The 20,058-nt window shown below is 35.5% G+C and overlaps 2 protein-coding genes and 1 long non-coding RNA gene across 4 annotated transcripts; 2 read left to right on the forward strand and 1 right to left on the reverse strand.

Annotated features, from left to right (window-relative positions):
* Positions 1-7,670: 7,670 nt before the first annotated feature.
* Positions 7,671-11,086, forward strand: LOC106155801 (uncharacterized). The gene is made up of 3 exons (XR_001237642.2): positions 7,671-7,788; positions 10,471-10,566; positions 10,841-11,086. It is a non-coding gene; the product is annotated as an uncharacterized LOC106155801 (long non-coding RNA).
* Positions 11,087-11,337: 251 nt separating this feature from the next.
* On the reverse strand, positions 11,338-14,895 carry LOC106155792 (iron-sulfur cluster assembly 1 homolog, mitochondrial-like). Of its 2 annotated transcripts, none has more exons than XM_013530799.2 (4): positions 14,766-14,895; positions 13,536-13,589; positions 12,752-12,857; positions 11,338-12,527 (listed from the first exon to the last, which is right to left on the reverse strand). In XM_013530799.2, exons 1-4 carry the CDS (start codon positions 14,847-14,849, stop codon positions 12,346-12,348), a joined length of 426 nt encoding a protein of 141 aa, XP_013386253.1. In that variant the 5' UTR covers positions 14,850-14,895; the 3' UTR covers positions 11,338-12,345. The 2 variants fall into 2 exon arrangements, with proteins under 2 accessions (XP_013386253.1, XP_086857041.1); XM_087000915.1 differs by having other exon boundaries at positions 13,536-13,622; positions 14,766-14,847.
* Positions 14,896-14,992: 97 nt separating this feature from the next.
* Positions 14,993-17,979, forward strand: LOC106155784 (uncharacterized). The gene is made up of 4 exons (XM_013530786.2): positions 14,993-15,146; positions 16,615-16,698; positions 17,113-17,142; positions 17,366-17,979. Exons 1-4 carry the CDS (start codon positions 15,120-15,122, stop codon positions 17,534-17,536), a joined length of 312 nt encoding a protein of 103 aa, XP_013386240.1. The 5' UTR covers positions 14,993-15,119; the 3' UTR covers positions 17,537-17,979.
* The last annotated feature ends 2,079 nt before the right edge of the window (positions 17,980-20,058 follow it).

Here is a 20,058-nt window from a genome sequence, read left to right on the forward strand (position 1 = left end):
GATCAACATATCGATAACAGGTAAGGTTAGTATTGTACAAAGGTAACATTTTTGCCAGTTGATGTACCAGAAACGCCCAAAACCCAATAAAGAGGTGCATTTGAGGTCTCAAAAAATAAAATTGCATGAATTCGAAGTTTTATTCAATTTTTAAACGGATATGTTTATAGAACAAAAATTCACGGCTGTGTCAATTTTACATCTACATGTTACTTTTATCGTGGTCTATCATTCTGTAAAAAGACTAATCGGAAACTTACGTTACCAAATGGTAAATTATGTTCCAGTAACGTATATTCTAGGAGACCATTTTTTATCGTGTTCCAATATGGATGTTGTAGTGATTCAGCCATGGTAAATTATACATGACGAGAAGATGTCTTTACAAGCATTTAAACTTAAAGTGCTCCCATGTCCCTCTTAAGGCCCGGTCACACCTACAGAGCGCACGAGGTACGCATGCATTGCGCATGAAAATAAGCCAAATGCGCTGTTGTGCGTCCAACTTTTGACAGAATCTACCAGAAAAATTGCGAGTTAGTAGCGAATACATAGCGTTCTGTTGGCGTATTTTGCGTATAAAGGGCGCATGAAGATCGACTATAGAACGCACGCGTAAAAAAATCCAACGAATGCACAACTGGTTTTTGGCGCAAGGAACAAATGACTCGCGCATTCAGCACGCATTAAGCGAACAGATAGCGTTCCTCAGTCAGCAGCAATCACGTGACTCGTTCTCTATATATAAAAACTGCAGATTATGTAAAAAGCAACCAGTTAAGTTAATTTTTTGGATACACATTTATCGTTTCATTTATTGGGAAGGTGATATATATCAGCAAAATAATAAAGAGAAGCATTAACATGATATACACTGTTAATGTAGGCCTAATTGTTTTCAATTATGACCGAGCATTGTTTTTAGATAATTTATGTAAAAATCGAGCTATACAAAATACTTAAATTAAGACCATCTCAGAGGACAAAATTTAATCCTGATTGTAACTTTAATTACAGTAACATCACATGTGCGTTATGTATTTTGTACCAATGTGTATTATTAAATGTCTTGTTTAGTCTGTGCTTAAATGGTCAAAGGGAAGAAAGAGGTGGTCTAAATCATCCTGTCTTGCCATAGAACAGATCCGTCTTCAGAGTTGACCCAGTGTTTGATGATATTTCTCTGTTTTTTACCTTTATTGCTGGACGTGTTGCTGCCAGTGACGATGCGGGTGGCCGATGCGGGTGGCCATTTCTCCACTCACCAGCAGCAAACTCTTGACCCAGGTTCTCGGAAACGTCAAGCTGCTGGCTCTGCAGTGAATGCCGGGTCCTCATAAGGTTGTGGAGGATGATGCTTGCTATTATAATCTTTTTGATGGCCTTGGGCTGCCGCTGAAGGAAGAACTTGTAAACGGTTCGCCAGAATGCTCCTGGTGTCACAGGCTTGGTGGAGTGCAAGTTCCATGACGCTATGAGAATGTTGGAGAACTGAAGTTTTGTATTCTAATCGCAGCCTGTCAAGATCTTCCATATTATGAAGCGGTTATTCAGCATAAGTGGATAAGTGATGCTGATACAGAGGACCCATTTATGTATACACCGTGGATACACGCTAGGCTCAGGACACGCATGCTTAGGACACGCTAGGAACACGACAGAGGTGCGCTACAATAACGCTGGCTGCGTTAAAGAGACGTTCAACGTTCGTTCTGGTTCGTTAGAGATTCGTTTATAGTCGCTGCATGTTCGCTACACATGCGGTGGAAGCATGCTGTGTGCTCGCTACGCCAAAGGCAACGAATTTGAAACACCTAGCGTTTATGCAACGTCTGATTAACGCTGATCCAACGGCCTCCGCGAATGCCGAGCGACCTTTTGACGTCTAAGTTCATGCGTCGGGCTGAACGCACATTTTTGTGCATGCACAAAAACTCAGACGCACAAGAGCGAATGAAAACGAATGCATAACTGTCACCCGGCGCGTTTGACGAATGCAGACGCATAACAGCGCACTGGCCAAAATTGCCAAATTTTTTAGCGCGTCGGCCGTGCGCCGACCCTGCGTCGTGTAGGTGTGACCGGGGTATTACGGGCTGTTTGCGTCCAAATATTGCGTAGTATCTCACGAGCCATGCAAGTCCTTACGAGATTCTGAGTTCGCAGACAGCCCGTAAGCACGTACGGAAGATATTGGAACTATCCAAAAGATTCTACGAATAATCTACGAACAGCGAGGTCGCAAGCGTAACTTGCTCCCGTCGCAAGGAGTTCGCAAAAGAGACGCACGTCGCAAGCAATGAAGGAGCAAGTGCCCTTTATGTCTCCTCCATCCCAGTGTACCACAAACTTTCATAGTCCCATTCATAACAAGAAAGAAGGCAACAAAGACTGTCGATTGTTCGTGATTTGGCCAAACCTTTCCTCTACCTCTACGAACTGAAAACCCTGTTACCTAAACTTTAGGTAACAGGGTTTTCAGTTGTGGACTGAAACATATGTAGTGATTTTCATGTGCATTTCGACATATTTGACATAATTTTCGCACCACTAATAATAATTAGTTCATTTAATGCTTCTTTTAATGTCAGCATGCTGTATTTTTTTTTATTTTGATAAAATTTAGTGACAAACAAGCTAAAATTGCACAAAAAATTTCAAATGATTAAAAATTAATCGCTCTATACAGAAGATTATCATGTTTTTTACAACGTTATACTGACAGGAAATAAATTAAAGAACAACCAGTGCTGATCGAATTTTCAAGGTGAGTGAGCGGAAAGTTTTCCATTTGTGACAGTGAAGTATGTTCCTTTAATGGGGTTAGACGATGAATTATTTTTCATTCTCCATGGTTCTAGGACAGTAAGACATTGATGCAATCTTCTTCAAGCGAGACCCTTAAATAATCAAATAAAGTTCCTAATCCAGGTACTAATTAAATATTTAAAGAGCGTACTTGCCACATTATTTGCACCTCTATATTGGGTTTTGGTGGGAAGCCTTTTTCGACTACACCTCAATAATCCCAATAGGGAGAAGATGCATGTAGCAATTGGTTCGATGGATAACACCGTAACAGCTGCAGATAAAATCCCAAAATTAGCGAATATGATAACATTGGTATGAAGAATCCGATATCAATGCTATTTTATCAAAATAAATCACACGTGTGCAAGAATTAATTATGTTGCAAACTCAACTCTTTTGGAAAAATAGATTAACAAGTTTAAAAAAAGTATGTTACATGCCAAGGGTTTGAACAAATAAAAAAAAACTGGGAACTGGAAGCAGCATGAGACAAGCTAAGAGTAATAATATTTATTAAGCAGAATTTACGACAGAAGCAAAAGAAATACAGGAGTAAATGGAATAGAGTCCATTGTACTGAGGACACAAGCCCGAGGTCACTACTCTCTCGGCGGTGTGTAGGCTTTATCCATGTACAGGCACTGGCCGTAAAATTCTGATTTTAAGTGCTGCCATTTTACATAAATAAATTACTTCGTTCGACCATTACCACATATTACCAGTTTGCTCTTGTGTTAAAAATGCTTCTCTATAGTATTATCCCATAGATGTGCATAATCCAGCTGACGGTACATACCTTGAAGGCGACTACGCCACTAGTTCTAATCACAGCACAATTCCAATAACCTTTATTTTTTTCCTTTTAAATTACATTTCTTGGGTTTGATAGATGTTCTCTGTTATTTCAATATAGTAAGTAAGTCTTGGTCATCAATCAAATGTCATAAACGGGTCCATATCTGTGGTTTATAGCGTAGCCTTATTCGATGTCACAATTGTTTTGCTTTGGTGTGTTTTTGTGGTGTATTTGTGTTTAATCGTTGAAATAACAATGTTTTTCAACAGATATTGGAAGCAAAATTCTTCCAATCATTAAGTGGTACCTTTCCTCAAACGCCTGAACTGGTATCATAAATTCATTGAAAATCCGGTCTTTCGGCCATAACAATGCTCAGTATTTATGTTCTTTAATTCACATAACATCTAGGGGAAAGATGAATGGTGTTAAAATTATATTATAGTAATACTTGTTTGAACATTAAAAAGCAACTAATTACATAGTATTCATTTACTGCGGAATTGTGCTCAAAATATCTATCATTACATAGACTTATATAAATACATGTATAACAGACCAACAAGAACGGTTTAGCTGACCTACTGCTCTACCATTCTCATTTTTCTCTACCAGACACAATTTAGGTCTGTTTTACAAGTATCAAGTAAATTGCAATTCTTGAAATAATCTCTAAGTCTCTCTCTCTCTGTCTTTCTCTTCACACTGACATAATAGGCCTACACGTAAATTACAGCACAATATGCATAAGTGGTTCTCCATTTCATTACAGCACAATATGCCTAAGTGGTTCTCCATTTCATCATTCTTTCTATGGCTTGCCCGATTAGGGCTACATCCAGTCCAACGATACTAGAGTTACTCACATATATCGCAAAGTTAATGAAGCTAAACCTTTCAATCGACTCGATTTTCTCAGAGAATGAAGATAAAAGCGAAAAGACGAATATAGAAAAAAACTTCATTATTTTTCAGTATGCCCAAGTTAATTTCAAAATACTTAACACAATCTATCATTCGACCACGACCTAACACAGCTGTGATATTATTAATATTATATGATACAATACAACATATTTCTAATTGCTGAACTCTCACGAAAAATGTAATGGCGCACTTAATCAAATACCATGTAGTGACCTCGATTCTTTCTTGTTTGTTTCTGAAAGCAATTTCAATGTATTTCTGCCAAATATTCAACAATAACATCTTATTTTCCTTACTTTTGTCTTGTCTTCAGTGCTATGGAGTAACTTCACGGAACTAGAGGCATCTGAAGTAGGCGAAGTGGCAAAATATATAGCTTTTTTTCATTATCCAATCGTATACCATATCATTATGGACTGCTCAACAGAGGATTGCCGCGTTTTTGATGTTAAGACAAATCTGTCTTTAAGGTTTACTGAAAATTTAATAAAATCAAGTAACATTTGATAATAAATGAGACAGTGAGGCGTGATTGTATATATGGTCATTGCTTTTTAATGTTTGAATGCACAGGTGCATATACAAAAATAAATAAAAATTAATAAAAATAAATAAATGAAATAAAATTAAATAAAAACTGAGGTGTGTGTATATGAATTATTGATAAAAAATATGATTCAAAAGATACTGCCGAAAGATTATTAATATTGGGGAAACGCTGAATTAATTTTTCAGAATTTACAGTTTGACTCGCCTACCCTTTGCTTCAAGCTGAATCCCATCTGTTTTCCATGCAATAAACTTAGCTTTTTTCAAACATTGTCTGGCCTTTAAAAAGCCCTTTCGTCTCACCTTGGCGTGTATAATAACAAAAGCCATGCAGTTACCAAAGGATCTTAAATAATCGCACCTCGTCTGGCCTTTTCAAAAATTCTTTCGTCTTTCCTCTCTGACAAGTTCGTGTAGAGCCTGAATTTACTGTTCAATTTTGATGTTGAATTTTGATGAATGCATGCATGCAGGAATACTAGAGAAAACAGTGCAAGGCATGTTTGACGCCCATTAATGGCTTTCAGAAAAGGGAAACACGTTCTGTTACGTCAGTGGGTTGCTTCATAATAACATCATTATTTAAAGAAAGCCTTACAGAGAGAGCACTTTATCAAGCACCTGGGTTTTTACAGTTCGTCGATTTTGAATGAGCATGATCTGCATGTAACCCAAATTATAAACTAGTGAAGTTAGTGCTGCTATCGGCCAACCCATCAACCATTCTCTTGGAACGAACGCGTCGTCCGTATCGATCGCACATAACGGTCGTTAAATGACGCTGTCTCAATCATAACGAAATCAGTTTACAGCTAACTTTGGCTTTTGTAACATCGGCCCGTTATGATATCTCAAACCAGAAACTGGAACTATATCCACTTCTTGTTGTTTCGTGCAAACGGAATTCTACAAGATTGAATTCAATACATGTCATTGTAGATCATGGACATTTCCATGACTGTAAATTAAGCAAACGTTTCCTCTGTCTTCTGGTTAATGATACAATCCAATCTGCAATGCTGGTATTTTAAGGCACAATCCAAGCAATTAGTTCTGCATTGTCATAGCTGACGGTCATATATAATGATCATTTCAAAAACGATCAACTTCATGCTGACGGCAGAAAAACAATTACCAGCTGCAAGCCTTACTGCACTTAGTGTAGTTCAGAAAAGCAAAATACCTGTCTAAAACATGCACCTTTTAAAGCTTTCTACATGTATGACGTACTTTATATCGACAACCCACTATTCAAAAGTAGATTAGATACGATATGATCCTAACATAATGTTTTAAATTGCTGTCTGTGAATTTTCACTTTTGTTTATAATGGCCAAATATCATTATTGATTTAATCGTTTATTTAATTTTTGATTCACTGAAGCAAAGATCTGCAAATGTCATTGGGAACGGTTCGTCACGTGTTCCTGTCCGTCTTTCATTCTAAGGTGACAGCTTACCTACTTTTCAGTATATCTACCTTTCTAAAAGCTAAGAAAGATCTACTGGTAGAAAGATTGAGAACGATAAAAGATTTAGTTGATGATCGCTGACGGCTTGAAAATCTTATGAGAGGATAATGACCTCATGGAACATCTCAAAGGACGTGTTATTTATGAAGATTCCAATTCAGCCATTAACTATTCAAAACATTTTGAGGTCAGCGCTGTGTTACATGTAACAGAGATTTTATAGTAGTTCCTGTTCGGTATTTAACCAATCTTTTCGTTTTTAGTGCGTTTTGCACGTCCACTTTTTTGCTAATTATAAGTCAGGGCTTGGACATACCGACGTTGTTTTGATTCCTCAATCAAGGTGACTTCAATATTCTTGCCTGCTGTCTACCTCTCAGGATTTTCAAGAAATTATATTACTTGTGATTTAAAGATACAAGCTCAAGGATTTTTCACTGCAGACATCAATGCAACATTTCTTTCTGGGACTCAAGCGCAAACTAATTTACGAGTTTGACCATTTGAGATGACACATCACATCCATAAAATAATGTAGCGCGAGGAAGGATGTTCATGAACATTGATGTTTAGCACTGGCGATATGAGGGTAAACAAGTTTAATGGGTACTGATTCCTTGCACATATATATATACGCAAACAATTGTACAATGGAACATCACCCATAACAACCCCAATAAATGCCAGTTGTTAATTGACCAATCGTAATATTAACTTAATTTTAAGACTCAATAATTAGAAGTCTATCAATTCTTGAAAATTGCCTCCTACCGCCTTCTACAACTGTCAGAAAACCAATTTCCTCTCATCGGACATAGTTTATTGGCGATTTAAAAATCGTGACAAACAAGTACCTTTTTCGTTCCCAGAATGAAATTTCAAACTAACAGGACCAACATCCTTTGATAGTGACAACCAAATGACGTGGTTACCAGGACGTATCGCCCTCCACAAATGTCAAGTATCGCAAAACTCATTTCCTCCCAGTGGACATAGTCAATTTACTTGCGATTTAAAAACAATGACAAACAAATGCCCTTTTCGTTCCCAGACTGTAATTCCAAAATAACAGGAAATATTTATCCTTTAATTAAGCAAGTAGATGCACATAACTATGTCCTGGGCCATTACACAAGTACATATATATACAAGGTGCCCGTGTTGGTCCCGCACCTCTCCAAGACGCCAGATACAGTCAGTGACAACTCGCAAAAATCTATACTTTACATTAAGGTAAGTAAAAATGAAAGAGAATTCTACGAAGAAATAATTATAAACTGCTGTGTTCAATTTTTTAATGTACGTTACGTAAAAGATTAAATTGGAAATTAGTTGCGCTGCATTAAAATTTTTCTGATTACAAAGAATCTATACTAACAATCAAGGTAAAGATCGATGAGTTTACATCTGTAAATATATATATATATATATGAAACAGAATATATACATATATATATAAATGAAAACAGAAAACGCACTGCACAAAACTGTACTTATTGGGATTCTTAGAAAATGAACTCATTGAAAAATAAGTTTAGGCTACAGTGGTTTGTGCTTGCACACAATTGCTATTAGCAATTGTGTGCAAGCACAAACCACTGTAACTGTAACTGTTCACTTTGAAAGTCTTCACGCCTTGTTATAATCCATTAAGTTTCACAAAACTGAAATTAGCTATATGTCAAATACTTTTGAAGCCGTAGAATGTATTTCAGCAACTTAATTTAGGTCGGTATGATGGACTCAAACCGTATTATTATGTACAGACACAGATGTGTCTGTACATATTGCCATCACCTGCGTCTGTCGTCGCCGTCGCCGATCATGTCGCCGTCGCCGTCGCCGTGCACTTTCAGCGTTAACACCATAAGTGGAAGACAGTTTTACTTTTTGGCTTTATATTTACAGAGCTGACTAATATTCATAAAACGCAGGTCAAGTTCGAAAATCAGCATGATCGGGCCATTATTGTAGAATTTATGCTGTTTTTTCACTTTTTAGCATATATGCAACACTGTTAACACATTTCAAGGAAAACCGATAGGCCTGTTGTCATGAAACTCACAGGAGTAATCAGTCTTACTAAAACGCAGATCAAGTTCGAAAATCGGCATGATCGGGCCACTATTTTAGTAGTTATGCTGTTTTTTCACTTTTCAGCATATATGCAACATTGTTAACACATTTCAAGGAAAACCGATAGACCTGTTGTCATGAAACTCACAGGAGTAATCAATCTTACTAAAACGCAGGTCAAGTTCGAAAATCGGCATGATCGGGCCACCATTTTACTAGTTATGCTGTTTTTTACACTTCAGCATATATGCAACACTGTAAACACAATATAAGAAAAACAGATGGGCCAATTGTCATGAAAGTCACAGGAGTGGTCAATTTTACTAAAATGCAGGTTGAGTTCGTAAATCAGCATAATCGTGCCATTATTTTAGAAGGTATGCTGTTTTTTCACATTTCCTCAGATTCAATTTTTAGGCATGTCAACAGTCTCATTATTAAACTAATAAGATATGTGAAAGTGTTTGTTTGACATTTCCTGCATCTTTACAACATTGTTAGTTGATTTTGTAAAAATGATGGTAAACATGTTATCGTGTATTGTGTAATAAAGTTTCAAAAATGGAAATAAACTCATATCATTGCAATTTGTCAGATTCAATCATTCACTATGTTCAGAATCTCAGAATGGAAGAAATTGGACATTTAACACTGCTCTGCTGATACTTTTCTCATCTCATCAATTTTCTTAGTTGATCATGTAAAAATGGCAGTAAACTGTTAATTTTGTTTTATGTTAAAAATTGTTAAAAATGGGGAAAAAACATTTCAGAACAGTGCTGTCTTGTTTACATTTTGGCATTTTCAAGTTGTGACTTTGAAGTTCCATGGGCCTGAAGACCTTTGCTAGTCACATTTTCTGAATATCCATGATACTAATATTTTATTATTAAAAATTGATGGTCATTATGCTGTTAAACATTATGTAACATTGCATCAAAATTTGAAAAAAAACTATTTTGGGCACTGCTCCCATGATTACCTTTTAAGAAAAACCATGTCACTTACTGTTCTCAAACTTACAGGAAAGAAACATGGGACTAAAATACAGCTTCAGTAGGCAATGCAATCTGCCAGATAAACAGCTTTTTTTTTTGTGAAAATTTAATTTTTCACATATTGGCATTTTCAAGGTGTGACTTTGAAGTTCCACAGGCTTGAAGACCCAGGCTAGTCACATTTTCTGAAAATCCATGATACATATATTTTGTTATTAAAAATTGATTGTCATTATGCTGTTAACCATTATGTAATATTGCATCAGAATAGAAGAAAACATAATTTTGGGTGCTGCTGCCTTGATGACCATTATGGGAAAACCATGTTACTTATGATTGCCAAACTTTCAAAAAAGAAATACAGGACTGAAATGCAGCCTGAGTTGGAAAAGCAGTCTAAATGACTTCTTTTTCTGGAAGTTTTACATTTTCAAAGTGTGAACTTGAACTCCCATGGGCCTGAAGCTTTATGCTTGTTTCACATTTTACTTACATTGGTATTACCTGTTGAGCATAATTAAAATTTGATGTTGAATTTGCAGTTTAACATAATGTACTTTTGCATCAGAATTGACAGTAGCCTATTTTGTTATTTCCTGCTTTTTGTCTGTACATTTGACAGCTTTGCTGCCTTGTTTTTACTTGCGCTTGCACTGCGTTTGCAGCACGCCGTATGCACTACATATGGACATTGTTTTTGTTGTGCAAAGGTATGCACAAAAATGCCGTTAAAATCCTGAAGCATAAATTCTCAAGCAGTGAAGGCTGAAAGCATTTTTTAACGAACCATGAACTATATATGTATGTATGTATATATATATATAAGGATTTCGCGTTCCAGATCATTTTCAATAATCAACCATGACAAGAATAGTCCTCGTTGTTCTGGTTTTCATATTGGCATCTGCGATGTCGTCAGGTTCTCCAGCGGGAAGAGGTAAAAATTTGATTTACTACATTCACTACAACTTATGACATGAACTCCCCCTCTTGGCTATATATTTTGTGATGTGATCTTAAACGAACCGTAAATGATTTTATTTTCGATCTTCAAACTTTTCTTTTTGCATTATGTTACTTTCATTTTAAAGAGCATACATGTAACTGTGATCAGTTTATCACTATCGGGGCAATTCCTAGCGACCCCAAGATGCAGGTGAATGATTATTTTACAGAGATGGAAGTAATTTTTCTAGCATTTGATCTTCCAGCAAAGCGATTTTTCCAATGCCAAAAGGATCCCAACTGTGGCGTGCATGTGGGGGTACAGGCCGGAGCCAATGGTCAAGTGCTGACCTGTTGGTGTGCTGACCCCGCCAAAACGATGAAATGCTGTGTTGAGGTTAACTGGGGGTAAATGCCCAAGACTCCAGTCTTTATACCTTACAGTACCCTTGTATTTGTGCAATAGACTGATTATAATGCAGTAATAAATAACTTTATTGTTTAAATTAAAAGAGCAAAGATGTGTGTGTTGTGTATGAAAGCATGGAAATGCTTATTCTCACCTACCATCTCCGGCCATGAACATACGAACGTGCGAGTCCTGCACAGCATCGATCATTTTCCCATTAATCTCCTTTTTTTTTTTGCAACCATTTTTCTCAAAGCAGAGTCATGCACTTGTTTATCTCAAAATATGCAGAAATCTGTCATAAATAATTAATTTACCTGGGACTTAATAAATATCAAACAAGAATACATTGAGTCAATTTTCATTTAAACTTAAAACTTTTATGAAGGACAATGTCTGGTTTTTGCCCTATTGCTCTTCAACCGTTACATGTACTTCTGCTTACCTTAAAATAACATTTCAAAAAAGGAAATTATACTGTTATGAAGGTCCAAGAAAATAACCCTTCACAAAAAAATTTACTTCTTTCATATTAAGAAAATCTTAGTTAGAATTTGTGACAAAGTTTCCCTAGGATTATTCACAAGTACATGATAAAACATGAAAATGCAAAGAACAAGAAAAAAGAGCACAAAGTATAATAAGTAGTCATACCTACTAAAACAGCAACTGTGGCATCATTATGAAAAAAGATTTTCAGAAAGCACCAACTGTCAAAGGAAAAAATTGAAACATTGTATCTTAGATAAATAAAACCATTTTAAGCATCCATTATTTAACAATAAATAAAGTTATAGTCTTAAAATGAATAAACACTCGTTACTTATCAATGTAAATCGACCACATTCTCTACCAAATGTAGTAGTACAGTGTACATTGTATGTTCTCTAGAAAAACTGTTTGCAAACTATAACTCGGTTGAAAACCACATGACTTGTGGGTATTTGATACTTAAGTCCACTTAAATATCTTAATTTTAACCACGTCTTCAGTTTGCTGACATAAACCTAGTCCAAGGGGAAAATCTTCAACTGCTTCTTGCACCTGAAGTCACTAAACAAAGAATCACACCCGAGTTGTCATGTTGAAATGGATGTTTTCTTGATTGTTATCAATTTATTATTGTTTGACATGCCAACTCTGCCGTTGGTATGGATATATCATCATTAGAAAACCACATGAGAGCCAGCACCATGAAATTTCTTGTGTGGTTGGACTTCAGGGAAAGCACTACATTCTTTGCTAAGAATGATACTTGATGGGTGCCTTCATGACTTGTTGTTTTGAGAAGTCTGTTAATGATGCTAACCTTTCATAAACATAAATGTATCACAGAGAAGTTATCAAGACACACAATAATCCCTAAGAACCAGATTTCTTCTTCTCTTCTGGTGTAAACACATTAAAGCTCTCTCCACAGCCACAAACTCCAATTATGTTTGGGTTATTAAAAATAAATTCACTGCTTAGTTTGTCCTCTTTGAAGTCCATCTCTGTGCCAAGAAGAGTTAATTGAGCTTTTTTGTCCATTAGAACTGTAACACCTAAATACAAGAGGTAACATATTTTTCAATAAGCTTCCCATCATTCCAGAACCTTGCAGTGCAGAATACTGAAAAGTAAATCTGCATTGTGGTGACTTTTTAAAAATTCACAACATACCAATATTTAGTAATTTATGTTCACTAAGATAACATATACTGCTTCATTAAAAAAATGTAACCCAGAGTCAATTGACCTGAAAATCTGACACTGTATGGTAACTCACCATCTTGTTCGACAACCTCATCAAATTTTCCCCTTTCCTTTACATAGTCTAGTGTGTATGACAGACCATTGCACCCTCGCTGTTTCACACCAATTTTCAGACCAATCTGAATAGAAAGATCATCATTATAAATATTGCAAATATCAAATGAATGTCAAAGAAATTAGCAGGATCAATTTCATGGGTATCTTGCTCTGGATTTTTCTCGATTCATTTTCACATTATAAATTTAAAAGTAATCCTTCTACTCAAACAATTTCTACTGGCACATAAATTGGCTCATTAGTAAAGTGACTCAGTAAAAAATGCTATCATACTGGTCAGTGCTGGACTGAATAAAGACAGAATAAATAACAATCAATAAACATTGAAATGCCAATATATAATCCCATAAAACAGACTAGAAAAACTGAAAAGAGTGATCCCACAATTAATTTTTTATCTTTAGCCAGTGCTTTCATTCAGGCTAACTCTTAAGACAGAAACATGGCCTTTTATATCACAATGCAGATGACCCAATTCTGTGTTGCTGTATATGACTTCAAAATATTAAAATGTTAAACCATGACCATATTTACAAGTTATAATTGTATAAATAGAGCACAACATTGATGATAGAATTAACACACAGAAGACTACATGTACTGGGTATGGATACAGTTTTCTTTAGTCAAAATTAGTAATCCTTTTACATTCAGTCACTTTTACATTCTCTAACATAAGCTCTTCCACTGTCTACTTCTAGGAACCAGTTTACATTTTTTTTATTTCCACTTATACATACCGTTCCTGGCTTCTGAGAGACCAAGCTCTGTATTCGCTGAACTGCTGCTGGAGTCTGAAAAGACATCCACAGTATCACCTCAGTTTACTGTAAAATATTATATACAGTGCTTTACCATAATCTTGTGAGTACAATTTAGTATTTAATAGTTGTATTTCTTCAATGATAATATTACATGGGAACTAGTAGTTTCTAAGAGCAATTATCCATATTTCAAATATGCAGCTGAAGATTTTGTTTTGCAAGCTCTTAAGGTCTATTTTATTTCTTGTTAGTAACATAGGGTACTAGCACACACACACACACACACACACACACACACACACACACACACATGATGGGGTAGTGCTAACACTCGCCGATTTAGCCAAATGCTAAAACAGACTTAAATTGGCTAAACAAAAAGGGCTTGATTTGACTAATTTTAGTCTAATTCAGGGGCGGATTGAGGCCGTATTCTGGGTCTTCAGGAAGACGGTCAAGTATTCAAGTATACACTGACTAGTATCTATATTTTTCTGTCGGAAGACGGTCAAAAATGGAGAATGGACCAACAAAGATAATTTGGAAGACTGTCAGAAAATAGCTCTGGATCCGCCCCTGTAATTAAAGTCATTTGGATAACAAATTAACATAAATGAGGTGATTTGGCTAAGCGTAAAAAATTGCTAGCGCTACCCCAGATATATATATATATATATATATATATATATATATATATATATATATATATATATATATATATATATATATATATATATATATATTACGGCAATATATTTCTCATTAAAAATGCTCAACTGATTTGACCCAATTTCCGTTATGTCATATACAGTTTTGGTCAAAAGGTAGTTTAAATTACTCAAGATTTATTAATAGATTAAGGTGACAGTTGACCGTGGCTGACCTTGAAACATGCTGCTATTTTGCCCTTAATATTTTACTGACATACTAGTACTTCCGACGGAATACACTAACGCTAAGGTCTTGGTATCATGATTTAAACCGATTCAGTCTTATACTGATCACCAAAGAACAACTTTTAAAGATTTGACAGTTAACTATCAAGTAATATTATCATTTTTATATCCTCAGTTTCATGATTGTTGTGAACCAGATTCCAGTGGCAGTGGGCCAATGACACATATTCTGCGCACGGGCACCAACGATAGCGGACAAGAAGACAAACCAGATTTATTTTATTAATCTAAGATACAAAAACCAATTTACCAAAGTTAATGCTGCTCTTGGTGGCACGGGTTTTCTCCTTGTGACAGCTCGCACCGTAGCCCCAGCCGCTTTGCTGGCAGACATCTTATGTAAATGACCCTTACATCAAATAAAAAAAAGAACTTGACCCCATATTTGGTGTTGCATTAGCCAGTATAAAGTCATTTCAAGCTATAAAAATTAAACTCAAAATAAATGAAGCAACCCTAAGTTGAAACTAATGACAAATAAATATCTATGTGAAAATTAGTATGATGTAAGCGATAGGCGCACACTGTGTGCGCAAAACCAAACTGTTTTTGTAAGATCTGAGGAGACCAAAGTTTGCACGTTCTCGTTCAATGATTGAAGAAAATGGGTTTGCATCTTGAGGTTGGAAAGGTAATTGGTTTAATGGTCTGTTCACTGTATCCATCTTGTTCATTTAAAATAACACTTAGAACACGGTTGTAGAATGTGCGGTCTGTCCTAGTTATGTGCATTGTGAATTTACAATGTGAAGAAAACCTAAAATGATTTTCCTAAAGCTGCATATAACTCTGCTCATTACACAGGGTCCCCAACCTACCAGGAAAGTGACCCAGGGGAAAACTGGAAAGTGACCCCTCCCCTTTTCCAGTCAGGGGGGTGGAGAAAAGTTGCACAAATTCAGGGAAAATGGGGGTATTTTAATGGTCAGACTCTCTCGGCTTGTGTGAATAGGGATTGTTTATTTCTTAGGGTCTGCGAAGCTGCTTTTTAAAAGATGTTTAAAACGGGAAAAGGGTAAAAATTATGATCCTGGAATTTTTAACTTCCATCAAGGAAAAATCAAGGATTTTAGTATCCATAAAAAGCTGGGAACCCTCTTTAGGTTTATAAGGTCTTCAACCAGGTTGTGGGTTAGGTTTGTGTTATACATGTTCCCTTGAGATGTCGCTTTAAAAAATTAAGACAAAAGCATTATTTTACCCAGAAAGAAAAGTTGCTGGTATTGCGGATTGTTTTGCTGGTTTCTATTCCTACCAACTTTCCAATATTATTTACAAATGGAAGTCAATAAAGTTAGTGTACCAGTACCATCAGTAGGCACTGACTGTGTGTCATCTCTAAGTCTTGAAACATAAATGTTAATGAGTGGAAAATAAAATGATCAAAATTTTCTTATATTACAGATACCTTTGAAGCCAGTTGACATGTCAAATCATTGCCCCAAATTTAACCAAATGCCACAATGTAGTTTCAAATAGCATAACTTAATAAAATCAAAGGGTACCATTTCGTATTTTCAGAAAAATGACATTATTATTTATTTATTTATTTTTTGTTGAGCGAGTGATTTATTTGGTTTATCCTTTAACATGTGGACTTTTTTGAGTCATGTAAGAATTAGTGATTTATATGGGTTACAGAGAATGTAAACTTGCTTCATATGTAACTTTACATATTGCATTCAGATAAAGTGTGCTGTTGAACAAATAAATCTCAAGCTTATAGATGGTTTGCATCATGATATGACATCATGATCATGCCCAGTATCTAGACTGGGCTGACTAGCACAAAAGTTCAGAAGTGTTAGCACCTCTGATGCTAGTTTCTGATATGTAAGTACTATTTGAGCTTGCTAATGCAGGAAAGGTAGAGGTGCAGCGTGCACATACTTTTTTAAATGATGACCAGCTACCTAGTCTCTTGGAGAGTCTGTCAATAAGGTAAGATTCCCCCACCAATCTACCAGTTATGTGGCTCTGTAATCATACACAATCAGCCACAGAAATCATCCTTCAGTCATCTGCCATGCACACACAAACAATCTACAATGTTTTGATATTTTCCAATATATAATTGTATTTATTTCACACCATTTCAGGCTTTTCTGTATTTGCTGACACCTGTTGGTATATACTGGTATGTCAACACAAACAAATCGTATGAAATTGCAGAACAAATAACAGTAAGTATTCACAGTCACAAATTAAGGCAGTATAGCACATAGGATGCACTATTGTCCATCTGTCTGTTTGCCCTACCTTGTGTTTTTAATTTCTACTATCTCCTTGTTCGAGTGAGTAAGTTGAAACTGTGTTGATTAATAGACCTGTCATCAGGAAAGTACATGGGCCTTTTGGAATTTTAGTGTGGGCTGCCCCTGGGGGTGCATGATTAAATTTTTTCCCAATGGTACTTTCCACTGTCTCCCCCTAGACGATTAGAGTGGGGACTTATAGTCCTGTAAGATTTATTACTCTGTAACTATGTGTTTGTGTTACCTCAGTACTACCAGACTGTGAGTACATTTCTTTTTAAAAATTTACATTATGGTATACAATTTAGATCATTTTATTGTTTTTCTGTTGCTTTTTTTCAGGAAAAATTGATGGGAGATGATTTGAAAAAGGTAACTTTATGAGAGTACAGCTCTAGGTTGAAATGCTTTATATGATTTGTCATGAAATTGACAATTCAAAGTAGTATAAAATAAAAAGTTTGAAATTGTAACAAAAGATACTTTAAATTGTTTTTTTAAAAATAATAATTGAAGCATTTGAATGTACACTTAGCTTTTTTCATTTTCACTTTATGTACTGTTGTTGTATTGTGGCAGTGGATTTGTTTTTCAGAGTTCCTTACCTCAAGGTAAACCAGACAACAGGACTGCACAGGAGATTCTGGAAGAGTATTACAACCTAAAGCTTCAGAACAAGTTGCCTGTAGAAGATGAAGGACCTACATTTGGTCAAAGATTAAAAGAGTGTGTAGAGTTGGTTAACCCCTTTGCAAAGAGAAAATAAAATGAAAAGTTCAGTATTACAGCATGTTATGTCAAAAACATTTTATTTCTGTTGGTGCATGTGGTGGGTATGTACCAAAAATGAAAAAGTAAGAAGTTCAAACTGAATGCAGCTGAATAAGTTTATTAGAAATGAACTTTTTGAACTGTCAGCTTTCTTTTACTTATCAATTGCTATTAATACAGAAAACTGTGTTCATATATTTTATATATTACTTGGTTAGAAAGGAACCAAGATCAGGACAGCTACTCAGCATGTGTACAATTAAATAAATTGATAGTAATGAAAAAGGCCTTGGGACATTCAAGTGGAAAACATTATGGTGAAAAGTGTAAAAAAGTGGTCAGAAATAAATTGAGAAATGCTGGCTGAATTGTTAAAAAGATATTGTTTAAACATTTGCGAAGAAAAATGTAAATAAATTATGGTGTTTTTCAATAGGAGACATTTGTAGTTGCTTGCTGTGTCAACTGGTTCTGCAGGGATATTGTTCCTGGAGGTGTTGTACAATTCATTCACTATGATGTTAATTTAATCAGTCATTTCCACAGCAAATGGGTGTGTAGAAAAGCGTTATCTGCATCTGATTCACCAAATTCATTGATATGTTTTGAGAGTGGTCATGTACCTGCTTGTGCCTATAGGGTTTTCAGATCCAAAATAAAGAGCATGTTTTGATACATAATGAAAATGAAGTTTTACTTTTAAGGGTATTGTAACCCTTTATTATCATCCAGATACTGAAAGTGAGCTTTTTCCTGCATCTTATTATTCAATAATGCATCTGTCTATGTGCTTGTTTAAAACAAAAAAACCTCAAAAATATACTGTCAGTCAATGAAAATGCATCATTTATTTATCATGTAATATTTTAAGTTCCTTTGGCACATTAAGAAAATAAGTTTTCATGTGAAATATGAAATAGTGGTCAGCCTACTCTCTTATGACCAAACGAGTGCATTTGTACTCGTTTATATGGTTTGAATTGATTCTCGGTAAAAAAAGTAAAAGTTTTCTGATGCGTTTTCATTGACTGTCAGTATATAAAATATTGGCGTACTTATTTCTCCTTGCAATGTATAACTAAGGCAACTGAAGAGCTTTAATCATCACTTTAACACCTTTCTATTTTGAGGTGAGAGCAATCCTTAGGTGGTAAAGATGACCCTAGCACATTGTCCTATACCAAAAGGTATGCTTTTTTTCTGTCAAAAATAGTTATAAACTCATATCATTGCAGTTGGTCAGATTCAATCATTTACTATGTTCAGAATCTCGGAATGGAGCAAACTGGACATTTAAAGTTGTTCTGTTGATATTTTTCCCATCTCAACAATTTTCTTAGTTGATCATATATAAGTGACAGTAAAGTGATATAGGTCAATGTGCTGGGGTCATCTTTATCACTTAAGGATTGTCACCCTTTGCCCAAACTCCTTATTTACTGCCTTACATTCTTTTGGGTAATAGATGAACCTTCAGTGTTCAGTGACTAAATTGATTAACATTTATACATGTCATCTCATGGGTGACGTCATAATAGTGATTTTGGTCAACTTTGCCAATTTTCGGGACAAAATTAAGCCCCATATTGATAGCGATCTCACCTCAAAATAGAAAGGTGACAGGTTTGCTGTTTTGTTAAGATGCATATTCTACCTGTCCTTTGAATTAAAAAAAAAAATACCAATTAAAATCATTTTTGCTCAAGTGCCAAGGTTCTTCCCTTACACAAGAAAAACAAGCAAATTCACTGATAACTGCTGGCAAAAACTTATCTATGAAAGCGGGGAAAACAGTGAGTTGATTCAATATTTTGCTGAAATTGCATGTGAAAATGGACAAAATAAAAGGTTAAAGGTAAATATGAACCATGCATCAGCGGAGCTTGGATTCACAATAACATATATAAACCACTTCTACTTGTTTCTAACATGACTCAAATAAAATCAACATGCCAAGGGATAAACTTAATAAATCTCTGCCATAAAAGAGCTGTAGACTGCTTTCTTTAAATTTTTGGTCAGAAATTTAACCTACTTTCGTGACCCACTTTTCTGCCCCATTGATATACCGGGTACAGCACAGAACGCTTGCAGAAAAATCCATTCAAATATCATTTTTCAGGGAATATTAAACAGTGCCTTTTGGTAATTTTTTGAGTTATACTACTAGAAACTATATGCAGGCATTTGGTTAGCTTTTGTGGCAAAAAATCGACTTCATATGCATCTTTAAAATAGGCTGCAAAATTAGCCTGTCAGACGGGTAATTTGTAAATGTTACCCACCCGGTGTGAAAAGTACCAGCCTCAGGCTGTCGGACCGGCGGCCATTTCATACACTGCTACATCCATTTTACATTTTATGATTGTGTTGTCATAATTTGAGAGATTTAAAATTGTTTGAAAAAATATATAAAAATTCATTTAAAATACTTTTTTTGCTAAGTGCACTACAAAGGAGTTTTAACTGGGGGAGGGAGATGCACTGTGGCATCAAAAGAACAGAGTCTGGAAAAGC

The sequence above is a fragment of the Lingula anatina genome, chromosome 1 (genome assembly GCF_051362555.1).
Source record: "Lingula anatina isolate TDL-2025a chromosome 1, LinAna3.0, whole genome shotgun sequence".
Classification (NCBI taxonomy): Eukaryota; Metazoa; Brachiopoda; class Lingulata; order Lingulida; family Lingulidae; genus Lingula; species Lingula anatina.

What these genes read in the sequence shown, in the direction of transcription:
- LOC106155792 (XM_013530799.2), bottom strand. Translation starts at nt 14,849, where the DNA reads ATGTCTGCCAGCAAAGCGGCTGGGGCTACGGTGCGAGCTGTCACAAGG. An exon ending in TCTCTCAGAAGCCAGGAACG is followed by an intron (nt 12,858 to 13,535) that starts GTATGTATAAGT and finishes CTTTCTATTCAG; the next exon opens with ATTGGTCTGAAAATTGGTGT. An exon ending in TGAGGTTGTCGAACAAGATG is followed by an intron (nt 12,528 to 12,751) that starts GTGAGTTACCAT and finishes TCTTGTATTTAG; the next exon opens with GTGTTACAGTTCTAATGGAC.
- LOC106155784 (XM_013530786.2), top strand. Translation starts at nt 15,120, where the DNA reads ATGGGTTTGCATCTTGAGGTTGGAAAG. An exon ending in TGCATCTTGAGGTTGGAAAG is followed by an intron (nt 15,147 to 16,614) that starts GTAATTGGTTTA and finishes ACACCATTTCAG; the next exon opens with GCTTTTCTGTATTTGCTGAC. An exon ending in AAATTGCAGAACAAATAACA is followed by an intron (nt 16,699 to 17,112) that starts GTAAGTATTCAC and finishes GCTTTTTTTCAG; the next exon opens with GAAAAATTGATGGGAGATGA.